General features: G+C 39.9%; 1 protein-coding gene across 1 annotated transcript in view; it reads left to right on the forward strand.

The window, feature by feature from the left end:
* The window catches only part of LOC307050159 (protein FAM169B-like), a gene marked incomplete at both ends in the record, with an annotated part of 84,467 nt that overhangs the window by 48,680 nt on the left and 15,150 nt on the right, over positions 1-20,637 (forward strand). Inside the window, 2 exon segments of the mRNA XM_079699986.1 lie at positions 16-105; positions 107-194. Of these exon segments, the coding sequence (XP_079556112.1) occupies positions 16-105; positions 107-194 (178 nt within the window).

The following is a 20,637-nucleotide window of genomic DNA, read 5'->3' on the forward strand; positions in this document are numbered from 1 at the left end:
GTTTTTCCTTCAAAGGTTCAGTCATTTGGGGAAAGGATTGTGCTTTTTATTCTAAACGTCGTTATTTTTGGAAGACTGGAGAGGAATTTGGATGATGATGACATGTTTTTTTTTACCTCACTCTGTGAAGGAGGAGGCTAAAATTCTGTGGAGAGACGGAGCAGCTGTTGGATTTTACACAACCAAAATGAAAGGTAAGGGCCACGCGGCCGTGTGGGGTCACTGCCACTTCAGGCTCCGGGGGGAGGCTTTTGGGTGTCTGCCTGCCTTGGAGGACTCCCTGAGCCCAAACGTTACTTGGAGAGACTCTTCTGGCACGAGAAGTATCACTAATTCAGCTGTCATGTAAATAAGCTGAAGGTATGGATTTCATTTTCACCACATTTCTCGTTTTACTGGCAGAGTGAAAATTCATCATGGTCCTTGGATTCCCAGGCAGTGCCATGTCCCCCATAAAATACTTGTTGCTGTTAATGGTTGTAAAATGACTTTGCAAGCACAATGCTTTTCGTTTCTTTTCTTTAATGTTACCAATTAGCTGTCAGGAAAAATGCCATTGCTAATAGCTGACATGTGGTGCAAAGGCACACTGGATGCCAAGATTTATAGACATTACCTCAGAAGAGAGGGAGGTCGGCCGCGATAACGAGGTTAGGGTAAAATCCTGGGACTTATTTTTAGGGGCTGTGATGAGCAGGGAGTGTGGAACTTGTACTATTTTGTCTAAGAGATCAGTCTCTTCTTTTTTTTTTTTTTGCGGTACGCAGGCCTCTCACTGTTGTGGCCTCTCCCGTTGCGGAGCACAGGCTCCGGATGCGCAGGCACAGCAGCCATGGCTTACAGGCCCAGGTGCTCCGCGGCATGTGGGATCTTCCCGGACCTGGGCACGACCCCGTGTCCCCTGCATCGGCCGGCGGACTCTCAACCACTGCGCCACCAGGGAAGCCCCCAGTCTCTTCTTTAATGTTGCTTTCTTTAATAGTTTCTTTGATTTTGAAAGGCTGTCAACATCTCTGACCCAACTGGTCCAAGCCCCATCATTTAATTCTTACAAAGTTCTGAATTTTAGCAAAAATAAAATTTCCAGGTACACCACCATAGATATGCTGTTGTCTGAGTTGAGTGTTTTTCTCTGGGGATAAAAAGGCTCTGATTATGGTTTTGAGCTGTGTTCACATTCTGTATGTGTTCCACCTGTCCAGGATGGAGTAAATCTGCGTTTCAATTTTTTCTCTCGGTGTGGTGTGAGATGACCAGTTTCCCACGCAAGCAAGTCATGTAATTAATTTTTCGTCAAGGTCAGTCATAGAGGCTGAAGTGCCTGTGCCTTTCAGCTCCTTGGGTCATGAAAGCCCTTTGTCCTTTGTTTTTTTTTTTCTTGCTTTTTTTTTGCGGTATGCGGGCCTGTCACTGCTGTGGCCTCTCCCGTTGCGGAGCACAGGCTCCGGACGCGCAGGCTCAGTGGCCATGGCTCACGGGCCCAGCTGCTCCGTGGCATGTGGGATCCTCCCGGACCAGGGTACGAACCCATGTCCCCTGCATCGGCAGGCGGACTCTCAACCACTGCGCCACCAGGGAAGCCCTGTCCTTTGTTTTGATGTACTGTTTTACTTTTTGGGGTGGCTGTATTCTTTAGTCATTATTTAGATAGACCAAGGATCTGGAGAGTACTTGAAATGGAAGTATTTTGTAATTCCTCTTTCTTTGGAGACCCATTTGTTGTCATTTTCTACCAAATGGCTTGTCTTAAATCTGTAGCTAAATCATTTCTGCTGTAGATGTCCTACTAACAGAAACAAAAACTGTTAACAGATTCCAACCCGATGTGTGAGAACCACAGCTAAGGGGCAGAAAGAGCTTGACCTTGGTCTTGCCCACTGCTGCTGTTGCTCCTGGTTGCAGTGATACCCCAGACTTTGTTCTGTGAGAATTAAGCAGAGGCTGGATGTGGCTGCCTCATTCTTCCCAAGGCAGACCCAGAACCTTGCAGTGGAAGGAGGATATTATGGTGTTGAGTTGGGGCAGATCAGTCTAGGTGCTTGGATTTCTGCCTCCTCTTCATTTCTGACGAATTCCACGAATTTGATGGAAAGTTCTCTGAAGCTGCTTACTAGGTATTGTTGTTTTCGTCCATGAACTGATTTTTTTAAGTGGCAGTTGACTGTTAGTTACTCAACAATTGAGTTAGTTTAAAAAGTATCAAATGAGGGGCTTCCCTGGTGGTGCAATGGTTAAGAATCCACCTGCCAACGAAGGGACATGGGTTCGATCCCTGGTCTGGGAAGATCCCACATTGCCGTGGAGGAACTAAGCCTGTGTGCCACAACTACCGAGCCTGCGTGCCACAACTGCTGAAGCCCTTGTGCCTAGAGCCCATGCTCCACAACAAAGAGAAGCCACTGCAATGAGAAGCCCTTGCACCACAACGAAGAGTAGCCCCCGCTCGCTGCAACTAGAGAAAGCCCGCACGCAGCAATGAGGACCCAACACAGCCAAAAATAAATAAATAAATTTATATATTAAAAAGTATCAAATGAGTAGAAAGTTAAGTAAATAAAATATATTTTTCAGGTATACATTGCCAATTAAAAACATTTTTTACTGCCTATTTCTGAACTAGCTTATTTTTGGAGAGACAGAATAAAAGCATTTCCATGGAATAATTATATAGACCTTGCCACCAGCAATGTTTGAGAGTTCCAATCACTCTACATCCTTGCTGGTACTTGGTGTTGTATTTTTAATTTTAGTCGTTCTGCAAGATGGGAAGTGATGTCTAATTTTGGTTTTAATTTACATTTTACTAATGATATTGATCGTGTTTTCATGTGCTTTTGTTATGGTCATATATCTTCTTTGGTAAGTGTCTGTTCTGATATTTTTGCCTATTTTTATTGGGTTATTTGTTTTCTTATTATTGAGCTTTGAGCATTCTTTATGTGTTTTAGATATTGGTTCTTAATCAGATATATTTTGAAAACATTTTCATTTTGGTTTAATAATTTTTTCAAAGAGCAGAAGTGTTAAATTTTAGTGGTCTAATTTATCATTTACCAATTTTCATTATAATTCAGTTCAAAATATTTTCCAATTTACTTTGTGATTTCTATGGTTCCTTTAAAAGTGAGTTTTAAATTTCCAGATATTTGTGAGCTGTTCCAGATGTTTTATTTTTTGTTGATTTCTAACTTAATTCTGTTGCAATAAGATAATATAGTCTGTAACATTTTAGTATTTTGAAAACTATTGAGAGTTGTTTTATGGCCCTGTATATGGTTTATCTTGGTAGACACTCCATATGGACTTGAAAGAGTGTGTGTATTTTGTAGGTATTCGGTTTCATGTTTTGGAAATGTTGGTTAGGTTAAAGTGATTGATGGTGTCATTCAGATCTTCTATATTCTTAACTAATATTTTTGTCTAAGTCTATGAATTTATGAGGGAAGTATGTTAAAGTCTTTATGATTGTGGATTCATCTCTTCTTTTAGTTGTCAGTTTTTACTTTGTGTATTTTGGAGCTTTGTTATTAGTCACATCTAATTTATAATTGCTATATTTGCCTGATGTATTGACCATTTTGTTATTATGAAGTGTCCTTCCACTTGACTCCAGTAATATCTCTTGTTAAGAAGTCTATTTTGTCTGTTATTAATACAGCCACCTCATCTTCTTATTCTCACTGTTTGCACAGAATATATTCTTTCTAGCTTTTTACTTTTAGTCTATGTCTTTATATTTAAACCTTGTGTATTGTTGACAGCATACAACCGGGTCTTGGATTTTAAATCTAGTTTTAATAATCTCTTGCCTTTTGATTGGAACATTAGTCTATTTACATTTATTTTTATTTTTTAATTTTTTTTGCGGTACGCGGGCCTCTCACTGTTGTGGCCTCTCCCGTCGTGGAGCATAGGGTCCGGACGCGCAGGCCCAGCGGCCATGGCTCACGGGCCCAGCCGCTCTGCAGCATGTGGGATCCTCCCAGACCGGGGCACGAACCCGTGTCCCCTGCATTGGCAGGCGGACCTTCAACCACTGCGCCACCAGGGAAGCCCTACATTTAATTTTTTAAGATTTATTTATTTTTGGTAGCATTGGGTCTATGTTGTTCCTCACGGGCTTCTCTGGTTGTGGTGAGTGGGGGCTACTCTTCATTGCGGTGCGCGGGCTTGTCATTGCGGTGGCTTCTCTTGTTGTGGAGTACAGGCTCTAGGCATGCGGCTTCAGTAGTTGTGACACGTGGGCTCAGTAGTTGTGGCTCATGGGCTCTAGAGTGCAGGCTCAGTGGTTATGGTGTGTGGGCTTAGTTGCTCTGCAACATGTGGGATCTTCCCAGACCAGGGATCGAACCCATGTCCCCTGCACTGGCAGGCGGATTCTTAATGACTGTGCCACCAGGAAAGTCCCCTAAATTTAATTATTGATATGATTGTACTTAGATCTTCTCTGCTGCAATTTGTTTTGTGTCTTCTGTTTCTTTTTGTTTTTCTCTGTTCCTCGTTTCCTGTCTCCTTTTGTTTTAATCAATTTTTTTTTTTTTTTTTTTTTTTGTTTGTTTGTTTTGCGGTACGTGGACCTCTCACTGTTGTGGCCTCTCCCATTGCAGAGCACAGGCTTCAGACATGCAGGCTCAGCGGCCATGGCTCACGGGCCCAGCCACTCCGCAGCATGTGGGATCCTTCCGGACCGGGGCACGAACCCATGTTCCCTGCATCGGCAGGTGGACTCTCAACCACTGTGCCACCAGGGAAGCCCTTAATCAGATATTTTTTACTATTCCATTTTAATTTCTCTCTTGGCTTTCTAGCTTTATATTTTTGTACTTTTTAAAGTTGTTGCTCTAGAGATTACATATGCATCTTAAACTTAAACTTATATTAACTTAGAGTGAATATTGAATTACTTAAGGTAAAATATAGAAACTTTGCAATAGTGTATTTTTATGTACCCATCATTTTATTTACATAGTGCTATTGTTATATGTTAGATCTGTTTGTTATAAATCTGTTGCTACTGACTTATAAGTTTTAATTTAAGTAGTTATATCTTTTAAAGATGTTAAGAAAAAATATATAGTTTAAAAATATTTACCCACATATTTACCATTACAATTTTTTTGTATAGGTCCCAGTTGCCCTTCAGGCTAAAGTACTTCCTTTAGCATTTCTTGTAGTGGAGTTGCTGGCAGTAAATTCTCTCAGGTTTTGTTTACTGAAAATGCCTTTATTTCGCTTTCATATTTGAAGGGTTGTTTAGCTGGTTGTAGAATAATTAGTGTTAGCTTTTTTCCCTCAGAATTTTGAATACGTTGTTCCAGTATCCTCTGGCTTTCATAGTCTTGGGTGAGAAGTCAGCAGTTAATCTATTGTTGTTCATCATATATGACATGCACTTTTCTCTGAATGCTTTTAAGACTTTCTCTTTAGCTTTTTTTGCAGTGTAACTGTGATTTGTCTAGGAGTGATTTTATTTTTGTTTATCTTTTTGGGAGTTTTTTGAGCTTTCTGAATCTTTAAAGTTTTCTACCAAATTCGGGAAGTTCTTGGCCATTATTTCTTCAAATTTTTGTGCTATTTTCTCTTTTTCTAGGATTCCAGTTATATGTACCTTGGGGTGCTTCACATTGTCTTGCAGGTCTCTGAAATTTTGTTCATTTTTCTTCAAACATTTTTCTCTTTTTTGGCTGGATAATTTCTGTTGAACCATATTCAACTTTATCTGCCATCTCCAAACTGTTATTGAACCTATTTAAAATTTTCAGTTACTGTACTTTTGAGCTGTATAATTTCTGTTTTGAATAGCTTCTATTTCTCTGTTGAGATTCTCTATTTATTCATTGAGCATATATTTCCCTTTAATTTGAAAAATTAATTCTTTGAACATATTTGTAAAGCTATTTTAAGTTCTTTGTCTACCAAATCCAACATCTGGGCCTATTTAAAATCAGTTATATTAGAGTGACATCAGCAACATGACAGAGTGAAAAGCTCCCTTTCAGTCAACAACCAGTAAAGCATCCACAGCTCAACAAAGGTGCCTCTGCTCAACCTACTGGGATGCCAGAGATTTCCACATATCTGCACATTTAAAGGTGGGTGGACTGGAACACATAGGGGAGGCAGAACTGAGGGAACAGAAGCCCAGCTCTCTGGCCATGGAAGCTGAGCCCATAGCCCCAGAGAACACATAACATCAGGGGAGGCAGTGAGCACAACTCTGGCCTCGCAGCCGCAGTGGTGCCTGCAGCCACAGGTACCTGGGCAGCAGCAGCAGTGGGGCCTGAGACCCCATTCCTCCAGCCACTGACGTGCTCACAACTCAGGCCCCCTACTCCTCCACACCCAGTGATGGAGTCTGTGAACCTTAGAACACTGGGCATAGCACAGGTGCCTGTGCAACCCCTGCTCTGCTCACCCTCATCCTCCCCCTGTGGCAGCAGAGTCTACAACTCAGGGGATCCTGGATGCCAGGGAAGAGCCCATCATCCCAGTGACATTAGCAGCAGGAAGGCATCATTGACCCCTGGAGCCACAAGAAGCAATAATGAGGACACGGGCCACACCTCTGACAGAGGTGGTGGAGGGTAGAATGTGCCAACTCTCAAACATAACTGGAGGCAGCTCAGGTAAGGAAAACCATAAACTTGTGCTATAGCGCCACCTACTGGAAAACAGAAGAAAGACCTCTAATTTCTAACCTGTTGAATCATTAGAATCAAGCAGAAAGGTATTTGCTACTTCAAATGCATGGGCAGAGGAACAACTCAAGTGCCATGAAGAGCCAAAGTAACGCCATGCCACGACAAGAAAATGACAGTTCTCCAGAAGCCAAATTTAAAGTCACAGAATATTGCAATTTAACTGACAAAGAATTCAAAATAGGTGTCATGAAGAAATTCATTGAGCTATGAGAAAACTAAGAAAGACAGTTCAGTGAGCTCAGGAATAAAATTAATGATCAGAAGGAATACTTTACTGAAGATATTGAAACTCTAAGAAAGAACCAAGAAGAAATTCTGGAGCTGAAGAACTCAATAAACAACATAAAGAATGCATTAGAAAGCACTGGAAATATATCAGACCACATGGAAGAGAGAATTAGTGAGCTCGAGGACAGAAATCTAGAAATGATGCAAGTAGAAGAGGGAAGAGAATTAAAATATAAAAAATGAGGAAATTATACGAGAGCTATCCAGCTCTTTAAGAAGGGTGCATATTAGGGTTATGGGTATCCCAGAAGGAGAAGAGTGGGAAAAGGGAGCAGAGAGATTATTTAAAGAAATCATAGCTGAGAAATTCTCAAACCTGGAGAAGAAACTTGATATACATGTCCATGAAGCTAAGAGAACATCTAATTGCCTCAATGCAAAAAGACCTTCTTAAAGACATATCGTATTAAAATTGTCAAAAGCCAATGACAAAAAAAGAATTTTTAAAGGCAACCAGGGAAAAAAAAGGATGGTAACCTACAAGGGAACCCACAGAGGCTATCAGAAGATTTCTCAGCAGAAAGTCGACAGGCCAGGAGGGAGTAGAATGACATCCTTAAGATACTGAAAGGTAAAAACCGTCACCCAAGAATACTTTATCCAGCAATAATATCACTCAGATATAAAGGAGGAATAAAGACTTCTCCAGGTAACTAAAAACTGAGGGAGTTCATCAACACTAGATGTGCCTTACAAGAAATGTTGAAAGGAGCTCTTCTACCAGAAACAAGAAGGTAAAAGGACACAAAACTTTGAGTAAGGTGATACATAGAATCAGAAAATTGTAACTCTTTATCAGAATAGGTATTAAACATTTTATTATAGCATAAAGGTTAAAAGGGGAAAATCAGAAAAAATATTTATTGCTACCTCAATTTGGCAACAAACTCACAACATGAAAAGGGATAATTTGAGACAACAAAAATGCAGAAGGGGAAGGGGAAAAGGTCAGAAACCCTATAGGTAAATGAAGATAAGATGCGATCAGCAGAAAAAGGACTATTTTATCTATGAGGCATTTTATACAGACTTCGTGGTAACCACGAAACATAAATCTAGAGCAGAGACAATAAACATAAAAAATGAGGAAACTGAAAAAAAATCATAGAAAACCACCAAACCAAGATGGCAGGATCAAACACAAGGAAAAAGCAACAACAGTGATATAGAGAAACCAGAAAACAAAAGATAAAATGGCAGTAATAAGTCCTCATTTACCAATAATTACCCTAAATGTAAATGGGGTGAATTCACCAATCAAAAGACACAGAGTGTCTGGATGGATTAAAAAACAAGAAACCACCATACATTACAGGAGGCTCACCTCAGCTCTAAAAGACAAACATATGCTAAAAGTGAAGGGATGGAAGATAACACTCCAAGCAAATGCCAGTCAAAAGAAAGTGGGTGTAGCCATACTCAGCAGACAAAATGGACTTAAGCCCAAAAAAGGTAACAAGAGACAAAAACAGACAGTATATAATAATAAAGGGGACAATTTATCAAGGAAACTAAGTGACTGATATATATATATGTATATATAATGCATATATATATATGCATTTAACATAGGAGCACCAAAATATATAAAACAATTATTAACAGACCTAAAGGGAGAAATTGACAGCAACATAATAATAGTAGGGGACTTTAACACCCCACTTACATTAATGGATAGATTGTCCAGACAAAAAAATCAACAAGGAAACTGAGGTGTTAAATGAACCATTAGACCAAATATATTGGATAGATTTGTACAGAACATTCCATCCAAATGCAGCGGAATACACAGTCTTCTCAAGTGCACATGGAACTTTCTCAAGGGTAGGCCATATGTTGGGACACAAAACAAGTCTCAGTAAATTTAAGAAGATTGAAATCACATCAAGCATCTTTTCTGATCACAATGGTATGAAACTAGAAACCAACTACAAGAAGAAATCTGGAAAAAATCACAGATATATGGAGACTGAACAAAGTGCTACTGAACGACTATTGGGTTGATGAAGAAATCAAAGGAGAAATAAAAAAATTTCCTGAAGATAAATTAAGATGAAAAGATGACAAAACAAAATTTATAGGATGCAGCAAAAGTGGTACTAAGAGGGAAGTTTATAGTAAACAGGCCTACCTCAAGATACAAGAAAAATCTCGAACAATTTAAACTTACACTGAAAGGAACTAGAAAAAGAAGAACAAACAAAGCCCAAAGTCAGTAGGAGGAAAGAAATAATAAAATCAGAAGAGGAGAAATAACAACGGATACCACAGAAATACCAAGGATTACAAGAGGATATTATGAACAGCTATATGCAACAAATTGGACAACTTAGAAGAAATGGACACATACCTAGAATCATATAACTGTCCAAGACTGAGTCATGAAGAAACAGAAAATCTGACTAGACTGATCACTAGTACAGAGATTGAAACAGTAGTCAAGAAGCTCCCCCAAAAACAGAGGTTCAGAACCAGACAGCTTCACAGGTGAATTCTACCAAACATTCAAAGCTTTAATGCCTGTCCTTCCCAAACTCTTCCAAAAAATGTAATAGAAGGGAATGCTTCCTAACTTGTTTTGCGAGGACAGCATCATCCTGATACAAAAATCAGACAAAGCACACACACACACACACACACACACACACCCCCAGTGATGAAAATAGTTATATGTCTATGATGAACATAGTTCAATATCTCTGATAAACATAGTTGTAAAAATCCTCAACAAAATATTAGCAGATAAAATCCAACAGTACATTAAAAGGTTCATATACCATGATGAAGTGGGATTTATTCCAGAGATGCAAGGATGGTTCAACATATACAAGTCAGTCAGCATGATACAGCACATAAACAAAATGAAGGATAAAAAACATATGATTATCTCAGTAGATCTAGAAAAAGCAGTTGACAAAATTAAATGCCCACTTATGACAAAAATTCTTAATAAAGTGGTAGAAGGGACATACTTCAACATAAAAAGGCCATATATAATAAACCCACAGCTAACATCATACTCAGTCATGAAAAACTGAAAGCTCTCCCTCTAAAATCAGGAACAAGATCAGGGTACTGACTCTTGCCACTCTTATTTAATATAATATTGGAAGTCCTAGCCAGGGCAATTAGGCAAGAAATAAAAGACATCCAAATTAGAAAGGAAGAAGTAAAACTATTTGCAGATGATATGATTTTATATATAGGAAAGCTTAAAGACTCTACCAAAGAACTATTAGCAATAACAAGCAAATACAGTGAAGTTGCAAGGTGTAAAATCAACATACAAAAATGTGTTATGTTTCTATATGCTAACGATGAGCTAGCAGAAAGAGAAATTAAGAAAATAATACCATTTACAATCGCAACAAAAGGAATCAAATACCTAGGAATAAATTTAGCAAGGAGGTGAAAGACCTGAAATGGAAGAAGACAAAAATAAATGGAAAGATATTCTGTGCTCATGGATTGGAAGAATTAAAATTGTTAAAACATCCATATTACCTAAAGCAATCTACAGATTTAATGCAATCCCTATCAAAATGCCAAGGATATTTTTCATAGAAATTAAACAAAGAAATTCTAGAATTTATGTGGTACCATAAAAGACTTCAAATAGCCAAAGCAATGCTGAGAAAAAGGGCAAAGCTGGAGGTATCACACTCCCTAATTTCACACTCTTTTACAAAGCTATAGCAATTAAAACAGCATGGTATTTGCAGAAACGCATACATAGATCAATGGAAGGGAATTGGGAACCCAGGCATAAACTCACACATATACGAACTATTAACTTACAACAAAGGAGCAAAGAACATACAATGGGGAAAGGATAGTCTCTCCAATAAATGGTGTTGAGGAATCTGGACAGCCACATGCAAACAAATGAAACTAGACACTATCTCACAACATACACAAAAATTAAGTCAAAATGGATTAAAGACTTGAATGAAAGATCTGAAACAATAAAACTCCTAGAAGGAAACATAGGCAGTATACTCTTTGACATTGGTCTTAGCAATATCTTTCTGTATCTGTCTCCTCAGGCAAAGGAAACAAAAGCAAAAATAAACTACATCAAACTTAAAAGCTTCCATGCAACAAAGGAGACCATCAACAAAATGAAAAGATAAACTACCAAATGGGCGAAGATATTTGTAAATGTACATCTTATAAAATGTTAATATATAAAATATTTAAAGAACTCATACAAATCAACAACAGAAGAATAAACAACTTGATTAAAAAAAATGAGCAGAGGATCTGAGTAGACATTTTCCCAAAGAAGACATACAGATGGCCAACAGGCATATGAAAAGATGTTTGACATCACTAATTATTGGGGAAATGCAAATCAGAACCACAGTGAGATATCACCTCATGCCTGTTGGAATAGCTGTTATCAAAAAGGCAAGAAATAACAAGTGTTGGCGAGGATGTGGAGAAAAGGTAACCTTTGTATGGTCCCATACACTGTTGGTAGGAATGTAAACTGGTGCAGCCACTATGGAAAACAGTATGGAGATTCCTCAAAAAATTAAGAATAGAACTATTATATGATCCAGCTATCCTACATCTGAGTTTCTAAAGAATATGAAAACACTAATTCAAAAAGATATATGTTCATCACAGCATTATTTACAATAGCCAAGACATGGAAACAACTTAAATACCCATCAGCAGATGAATGGATGAAGAAGATGTGGCATACCTACACCATGGAATACTATGCAGCCATAAAAAAGATGAAAACTTGCTGTTTCTGACAACATGGATAGAACTTGAGGGCATTATGCTAAATGAAATAAGTCAGATGGAGAAAGACAAATACTGCATGATTTCTCATATGTGAGATATAAAAACAAAAAAAAAACCCAAATTAAATGAACAAACCAAACCTAATAAAACAAGCACCTAGATATGGAGAACAGAGTGGTGGTTACCACAGGGGAGGGAGTGGAAGGGGGAGGGTGAAATGGGTAAAGGGGATCAACTGTATGGTGACAAATGAAAACTAAATTTTTGGTGATGAGCACAGTGTAGGGTATTCAAAAGTATAAATATATTGTACATGTGAAACGTATATAATGTTATAAACCAATGTTACCTCAATAAAAAATAAATCTAAAGAAAAAAGATAAAATCAGTTATATTGACTATATCTGTTTTTTTTTTTTTTTTTCCTGAGTGTGGGTCACAGTTTCCTGTTTCTTTGCATGTGTTGGTTGAAGGCTAGATGTTGCAGATATATTGCAGCAACTCTGGCTTTTTATGTGTGTTTTTGAGGATTTTTGATCTGGGAGGTATTTGGCTTGCCTGGATTCAAATCACAAACTCTGTCTCCTTTGATATGTAGCTGCTGACATGTGTTAGTACGATGTCTCATGGCTGCTTCTGTAGCCTCGCTCTGTAGAGGTCTTCCCTGTGCCTGCAAAGTTGATGGCCAGACAAAGATTTGGGTATGGACGTTGCTGATCCCTGTGGTTTCCTTGTGTCTGCTGGTTTTGGGCTCTGTACCCTTACCCATCAAACCCATTTGGTTTCAGCTTCCTGCCAGTTGGGCTGCCCAAGTTGAGGAATGTACTTGGTTAAGAAAAGCACCAGAGTCACAGATCTGATCATGTGTAGTTCCATCTTTCAAGGGTGGATATCTCTCTGGTTTCTGACTTCTTTTGGTTGAGTCCTCTGGGTTCTCCTTCACTCATGTGTAGATTATTTATGAGCCAGGGATTTGGGCAGTTGCTCTGAATTAAGGTTTCATTCATTCTGTGGTTTCCATGTTGCCACTGAGCCTTTAAATTTCCAGCTACTTTCCTAGTCCTAAAATTTGATCTTTGATGCCTTTAGCTGGCAAGGCTGCAGCGTTTCCCACCAATATTTTCTGTAGCCTTGGGGGTTGAGTTATACCCTGTGGCCAGTAAGCTGCAAACTCACAGGTTTTAACCTATTTCATTTGCAATTTTCTGAAATTAAAATTTCTTCTGGTTTCTATGTGCTTTTGAATGCCTTATGGTATCTGTGAGTGATTTTTAAAAATTTGTTTTTAAAATAGTTATTATATCTGAGACTCTGCATGACCACTTAATTTACCATCATCATCTGATGGGGACTCTGTCCAGGGATGAACCATAGAATTTTATTCCTTGCTTTCCCATCCCTTTCTATAAGTTGAGAGAGGGATTTGCTTTGATGAATTAAAAAATGGTTGATACTAGCAACACGCCGGTAAATTAAGCAAAAAATAAATTAGATAGTGAATAGATATTATTTACAATGTTTTATTATTTTAAACATATGATTTGTGAAAAAAATCACTGGCGAGTACTTGTGGTTTAATTGACTGTAGGAGGAGTGTATAGTTCAAAAGCTCAGAACAGTTAATGGTGTTTCTTCAGTCATGGCATTGTCCTTGGTGCTTGTCACAGCTTCATGTAGTGTTGTGTTGATACCTAGGTTATGGGCGTAGCACATGGCATGCTTCCCAACTTTGCAGCAGTACAATTTCTCTTCATTAGCTTAGATCCACATGATTCAGAATATCTGTTAATTTAGTTTCAGCTAGGCTGCAGCTTATAATCTCATTCTGTGAGGAAAAGAAAATATGCAGATTCATTGCATAAACTGGATCACGGGGCGGGGGCAGGTTGCACCTTTTTTTTTTTTTTTTTTTTTTTGTGGTACGTGGGCCTCCCACTGTTGTGGCCTCTCCCACTGCGGAGCACAGGCTCCAGACACGCAGGCTCAGTGGCCATGGCTCACGGGCCCAGCCGCTCCGCGGCATGCGGGATCCTCCCGGACCGGGGCACGAACCCATGTCCCCTGCATCGGCAGGCGGACTCCCAACCACTGCGCCACCAGGGAAGCCCAGGTTGCACCTTTTTAAGAGTGTACATTGTTTCTAAGCACATTCATTTTTGTATGTGTGTGACTTTAAGTATTATTAAAAAAATTATCGGACAGTAAAATTGATCTCTTTTTTGGCTTTTCAGTTCCGTGAATTTTATAATCACAACCATAATTAAAATACAGGATAGTTCTTCACCCCCCTCTGAAACTCTTTCTTGTTCTAATCTTTTCCACCCCTTCACCCCCCACCCATAACCCCTGGCAACCACTGATCTGTTCTCTTTCACTGTAGTGTTATCTTTTCTGGAATGTCATGTAGTGGAACCAGACCGTATGTAGCCTTGTGAGACTGACTTGTTTCACTTTTTCATGATGCTTTTGCGACTCACCCAAATCATTGTGTCTTTCAGTAGTATGTGCCTCTTTAGTGTGAGGAGAACATTCAGTTTTGAAACAAGTGGGTGCCTTGGTATAGAATGAATGAGATCTTTTCAGGCAGACCTCTCTTTGGGAACATTTGTTAATGGGCCAGTTTGAGTTTCTCCCTTCGTTTGATAGTTCCATAATTGCCTTTCTTACAAAATATTGCAACTTTAGTCATTTCATTATTTTATGCTGAAATTCTCCCTAGATAACCAAAATTAGTGGGGTTTTACTTTAACTTTTGCCCTCAAACCATTAGTCCACAAGACAGCATTCAAGGAAAAAAAAACACTGGACTGGTAAGTGGAGAGTCGGCCGATTTAAGGCAGGGCTAGTAAGTATTTTGCTTTTGTCTAAAAATATATAACAAACAGCTTTGTGTTTCAGATTCCTGAAAGCCCAACACTAAAGCAAATCGTAAAAACACGAATGGCACTTAAAAGTGTTCAGTTAAGTGATTTGCCATCTAGACAAGCGTGTGACCTGTGAGATGGCTGTGATGCCTTGAAGTGGCCTCAGCTGCCCTGCTGGTCACCAGGGCCTTCTGCTCTCCCCTCCCCCTGATACTCCATGTCACAGGCCACTCCTACCCTGTTGTCCCCTCAAGCAGGGGGCCTTCATGCCATGTTCTGGAGTTTAGTGGAGACATAAGCAGCAAAAGTGGAGTAGTGGGAATGTGGTGTAGGTTCAGGTACCAGCTCTGCTGTCCGATGAGAAAGGGGTTGCTGTCGTGAGGAAGAGAAGGGCTTGCAAGATGGGGTATTGGAAGGGTGCAGGGGAAGTTCATGGGGCGCAGACCGGCTTCCTATGCTGGGATGGGCACCCAGCTGCTGCTCCATTCTCATCTTTGCAAGCCAGCTTCCTTTGCTCACTTATGTTTCCTGCTTCCTCATAACCTTGACTGTAGTTTGCCGTGATGCCCACCCAGGTCTACCTGTACTGCCTTAAAGGGCTGAGACCTATTATATTCCCAGTTTCACTTCATTCAAAACTTCCTGAAAGAATCAGGTTGGTCCAGCTGGCCTGCAGATTGAGTTCTTGTGGATCATGGGTCCACCTTGGTGGGCAGGCTTTCGTGCTTCCGATATGGCCACCTAGCCTCAGCTCTTTAACTGGGGCTGTGGTAGGGGCAGTTTTAAAGAAAAACCGTGGCTGAGCAGACACCCCATAATCATCCATGGGAGGATCCAGTTGATAAGGTCTCAGCCTGGGCTGGAATACCTCCAGTCAGGACCACCAGGCAGCCCTTCGTTGCTGCATAATGGATAATGCCTAATGGATAGAATGTTCCAGCAGCACACTCTGTGCTGCTTCTCTGTCCTGGGCCACAGGAGTTCTTGGGCTCTACCCCAGACCCCCGGCACTAGACACCCGGCACTGGAATGGGGCCCAACAATCTCTGTTTTAACAAGCCCTCTAGGTGATTCTCATGTTTCATTCTAGAGTTTGAGACCCACTCACCTAAGGCATGCATTTTCAGTGGTAGTTTCTTTAGCTTTAAAAATTTTTTCTATGTTCTGTGTCATATGAACTGGATAATGTGCAGAGTCCAGTGTTACATTAAACAAGCAGTTTTTTCTCCTGTAATTGACAAATGAGATGAATTACTGATACAAATTTTCTTATGTTAAACCACCCGGGATAAATCCAACTTGGCCAAGGTTATTTCCTTTAAGCAAATAAGTTTTTCTTCAATATTTTAAAAACGAATCTAATTTTATGGCACTTTATAAATAAATTCCTGTTATAATAGTCAAACATATAGAAAGAAATGATACTTTTCAAAGAGGAAACAATATAACTAAAGCTTATCTCCAAGTATATCTTGTTTTGGGGTGGTTCATGTTATTGCATTATTTTCAGTTGTTTGTGAGAAAAGACGATTATTATACAAATAGGATTCTGAACACATAGTCTTGCTTGTTAAAAGTGATGTTTTTCTGGAGCAGGTGTTGGCAGCTATGGCCCATAGACCAAATTCTGCCTGTCGTCCGTTTTTGTAAATAAAATTGTATTGAAACACAGCTTCGTGCATTCGTATTGTGCGTGGCTGATTTTGCTCTACAACTGCAGGGGTGAGTGGTTGTCCCCAAAGCCTAAAGTATTTTCTACCTGACCTTACAAGAAAAAGTTTGCCAGCCCCTGTTCTAGAGAATACAGTTTAAATGTCTCATATTAAAAAAAAAAAAAAGATTTTATCCAAATTGATGTTAGTAATGCTCCTCGGTGGGGAGAATTCGGGAACATCCAGACCATTTACTGGTATCGTCAATAGTTGCTCAACTGCCCCAGGTGCCCAGGGAGTGTGGCTCTAACCCTGTGAAGCGGGCCCACAACAGACATGCAGTATGATTGTCACGAAAAGATAGTGTCAACGGTTAGCAAAAGTTAACACTTTTAGCTACTACTGTTTTGAGTTTCCCAGGTTTAAGAGTATCCCAGATACCTTTATTGTTTGCACTTAATGTCTTGGACTAGCAACTGTGACTATTTGGCCTGCATTTGGATTTTTAGAGCAGTTATTCTTAAAATGCTCCACAGAGCCGAGTGTCTGAAGCAGCTACTGTCAGCGTATTGCCTTTGGGGATTAGCAGTACAAACCCGGACGGGTGCTCACAGCCGCACAAATGCAGCTTTGCAAAAGGAAGTGTGAAGAGAGCTTTGGCCGGGCACTTGGCTCTTTTGCGTTCTATGGACCCACACCTTAACTTTCCTGGTGCCCAGGTCTTGGGTGTCAAGACATCCGGGCAGTGGAAATACACTATGGCATTTGTCTTGCCACTTGTCTTTTATGTCGTCTTCCTTCCTGACAAATCTTTTTGAAGCAGATACAGTTTTTTCCACTACTTCCTGGCTGGCTGCTGCTATCACTTCCCTATGATGCACCGTCTGTCTTAGGTATCCTAAGAATATATTCCTCTCTTCCTAGAGTAACTGTCTTCCTCTTTGTCTTTGATCTGTTGGGGTATGTATTGTTAGGGGGATAGCCTGCTGGTGCCCCCTTCTTTACTCTTTGGTGGGCTTCGTCTTATCCTCACAGAGGTTCCTTCTTCAGGTCCTCCCAGGCTGTTGATGGAAAAGCCCTCTGTGTGGTGTTAGTTCATGCCTGGGGGTGGTAGTTTCACCCTGGATACCTTATTGATCATTTGTATCTCCCCCAGAACAACCTGGGGCATGAGCAGAGAAACCAGTTACCAGTGGAGTAACTTTGTTGAGTTCGGTTTGCTACTGTTGGTTTAAGTTTTTTGTCTTATGTTCAGGAACTACTGTTATTTGCTTAATTATCTGATCTTCATCTGCTTTTTATCTTTTTCTCTGAAAAGGTTACACTGTGCTCATAGGCTGAGTCAGGGACTAATGTCTCTTTTTCTGTGCTCTGGAAGGCTTTCCTGGGAAAGTTGGCAGAACTTATCTCTAAAGTCACCTGACCTTGTGTGTTCAGTGTGGGAGGGATTTAAACTACTGTATTCAGATTTCCATGGTCATAGGATACTTTAGTTTTTCTGTTTTTCTGTGAGTCAGTTTTGGTGGGTTGTATTATCTTAGGAATTTGTCCTTTTCATCTGTTCAAATCTATTGGCCTACAGTTATTTGCAGTATTCTCTTACCTTTTAAATTTCTGCCACATCTATAGTGATGTATCTATTTTAATTCCTAATGTGCTTTATGAATTGTCTTCCTTCTGGCTTTAGCAACTCTTTAATTTTTTAAAAAATACTTTATGTTGTATCTTTGTTTTCGTTTTAATTCATTTCTATCCTTTTTGTCTCCTTCCCTTTAATTTCTTTGCTGTGGTATCAACACTTCCCACGAGCTAATGAGAGCCAGTTGGGCAGCTGTTACTGACAAAAATGAGCCAAGTCCTATGTTTTGAACCTTTCTTGCCCCTGTCAGCTGCCATGTCTCTAAAATGGGTAGAGTGGATTAGATCATGGCTAGGGTTCCTACCAACTGTTCTGTGCTATTGTATGTGGGAAGGTTTCCTAGGATTTTATATTCTGATTATGAATGGGGAGTCCATTTGTGTGCAACCAGCTTACTCTCTCAGCCCTGTTCACAATCAGGCTGTAATATTCTTATTACAGTTCATTAATATTCTTATTAAGAGGCTGGGCTTCCCTGGTGGCACAGTGGTTGAGAGTCCGCCTGCCGATGCAGGGGACGCGGGTTCGTGCCCCGGTCCGGGAGGATCCCACATGCCGCGGAGCGGCTGGGCCCGTGAGCCATGGCCACTGAGCCTGCACGTCCGGAGCCTGTGCTCCACGACGGGAGAGGCCACAACAGCGAGAGGCCTGTGTACTGCAAAAAAAAAAAAAAAAGAGGCCAATTTGTTGCTTTGTGAATTGAGATAGGTTTTATTTGACCAACTTGAAAGTATGATGAGCCTTTAGGAAGGACTGGTGCAGTGTTCCTCTGCCCCACCCCAGATTTTTATTTTGAAATAATTTTAGTTTTACAGAAGAGTTGCAAAGATAGGACAGAGAGTTCCTGTTATATCCTCACTCACCTTGCCCTAATGTTAGCATCTTACATAACCATGGCACAATGGTCAAAACTAAGAAACTAACATGGGCTGATCTTCCAGCAATGTCCTTCTCTTGTAGGATCTGATCAGGAGTCTTTGTTGTCTTTAATCTTCAGGTCTTCTTAGCCTCCCCTACCAATTTGGGACCATTTCTTGGTTTTCCTTGTCTTTCATGACCTGGACACTTTTGAGGAGTACTGGTCAGGAGATTTATGGAATGTCCAATAATTTAGGTTTGTATGATATTATCTCATGATTTGACCAGGGTTATGGGTTTGGGGCACAGTGAAGCATGCTTCTCCTCACGTGGTCACATCAGGTGTGGGGTATAAGATGCCAAGGTTACTACTGGCGATATTCACCCTGATCACTCAAGGGGATGTCTACCCCCTTTCTATACTGTAAAGTTATTATTTTTCCCTTTCCTTACTTAATTGTATCTTTCTAATACAATTTAATTCAATTCATTGTATCTTTTCAAATCAGTTTTTATTTATATTTTTTGCGGTACACGGGCCTCTCACTGTTGTGGCCTCTCCTGTTGCAGAGCACAGGCTCCGGACACGCAGGCTCAGCGGCCATGGCTCACGGGCCTAGCCGCTCTGCAGCATGTGGGATCCTACCAGACCGGGGCATGAACCTGTGTCCCCTGCATCGGCAGGCAGACTCTCAACCACTGCGCCACCAGGGAAGCCCCAAATCAGTTTTTTTGAAGTATAATTTTACATCCCATAAAAGTTGCCCATTTTAAGTGTACCATTCAGTGACTTGTTTTTCAGCAAATTTAGAGAGTTGTATAACCGGCACGACAATCCAGATTTTAGATATTTCCATCACCCCCAAAAGTTGCCTTTTTGGTGTCAGTCTCTTTCCATCTCAGCTCTAGGGAATGACTGCTCTGCTCTCTGTCTCCATCAATTTGCCTTTCCTGGATGTTTCATATAAATGGAAAGATACAGTATGTGGTCTTCTATGTCTGGCTTCTTTCACTCAGCTTGGTGTTTTTGAGGTTCATCCAAATTACAGCATATATTAGTATTTTATTCCTTTTTATTGCTGAGTAATGTTCCATGGTATGACTGTACCACATTTTGTTTATGAATTTACCAGTATGGTTTCCAGTTTTTGGCTATAATGAATAATGCTGGTATAAATACTTGCATACATGTCTTTGTATGGACATGTTTTTGTTTCTCTTAAGTGGGTTCCTAGGAGCAGAATTGGTGGGTCTTTGGTTAGCATATGTTTTAACTTTTTAAGAAACTGCCAAATTATTTGACAAAGTTTCTGTACCATTATGTATTCCCAGCAGCAATATATGAGGGTTCCAATTTCTCCACATCTTGTCAACGCTTGTCTTTTTGATTATAGCCATTTAGTAGGTCAAAAGTGGCATTTCATTGTGGTTTTAATTTGCATTTTTAAATGACCAATGATGTTGAGTATCTTTTCACTGATTATTAACCATTTGTATGTCTTCTTTGAAGAAGTGTCTGTTCAGATCATCTGTCCATTTTTAATTGGTTGTTGATTTTCTTTTTGTTGAATTATAAGAGTTCTTTATATAGTCTGGATATATCTTTTATCAGGAATGTGATTTGCAACATTTTCTTACAGTCTGTGGCTTGTCTTTTTATTTTCTTTGTGGTATCTTTTGAAGTACCAAGTTAATTTTGATGAAGTCAGATTTACCAGTTGGTTGTGTCCATTGATGTCAAAGCTAAGAACTCTTTGCTACCCAAGGTTGTGAAGACTTCCTTCTGTGTTTTCTTCTAAAAGCTTTACAGTTTTAACTCTCATATTTATGTCTAGATACATCTTGAATTAATTTTTTATATGATGTGAAGTAAGGGT

The sequence above is a fragment of the Hyperoodon ampullatus genome (genome assembly GCF_949752795.1).
Source record: "Hyperoodon ampullatus genome assembly, chromosome: 3".
NCBI classification, from domain to species: Eukaryota; Metazoa; Chordata; class Mammalia; order Artiodactyla; family Ziphiidae; genus Hyperoodon; species Hyperoodon ampullatus.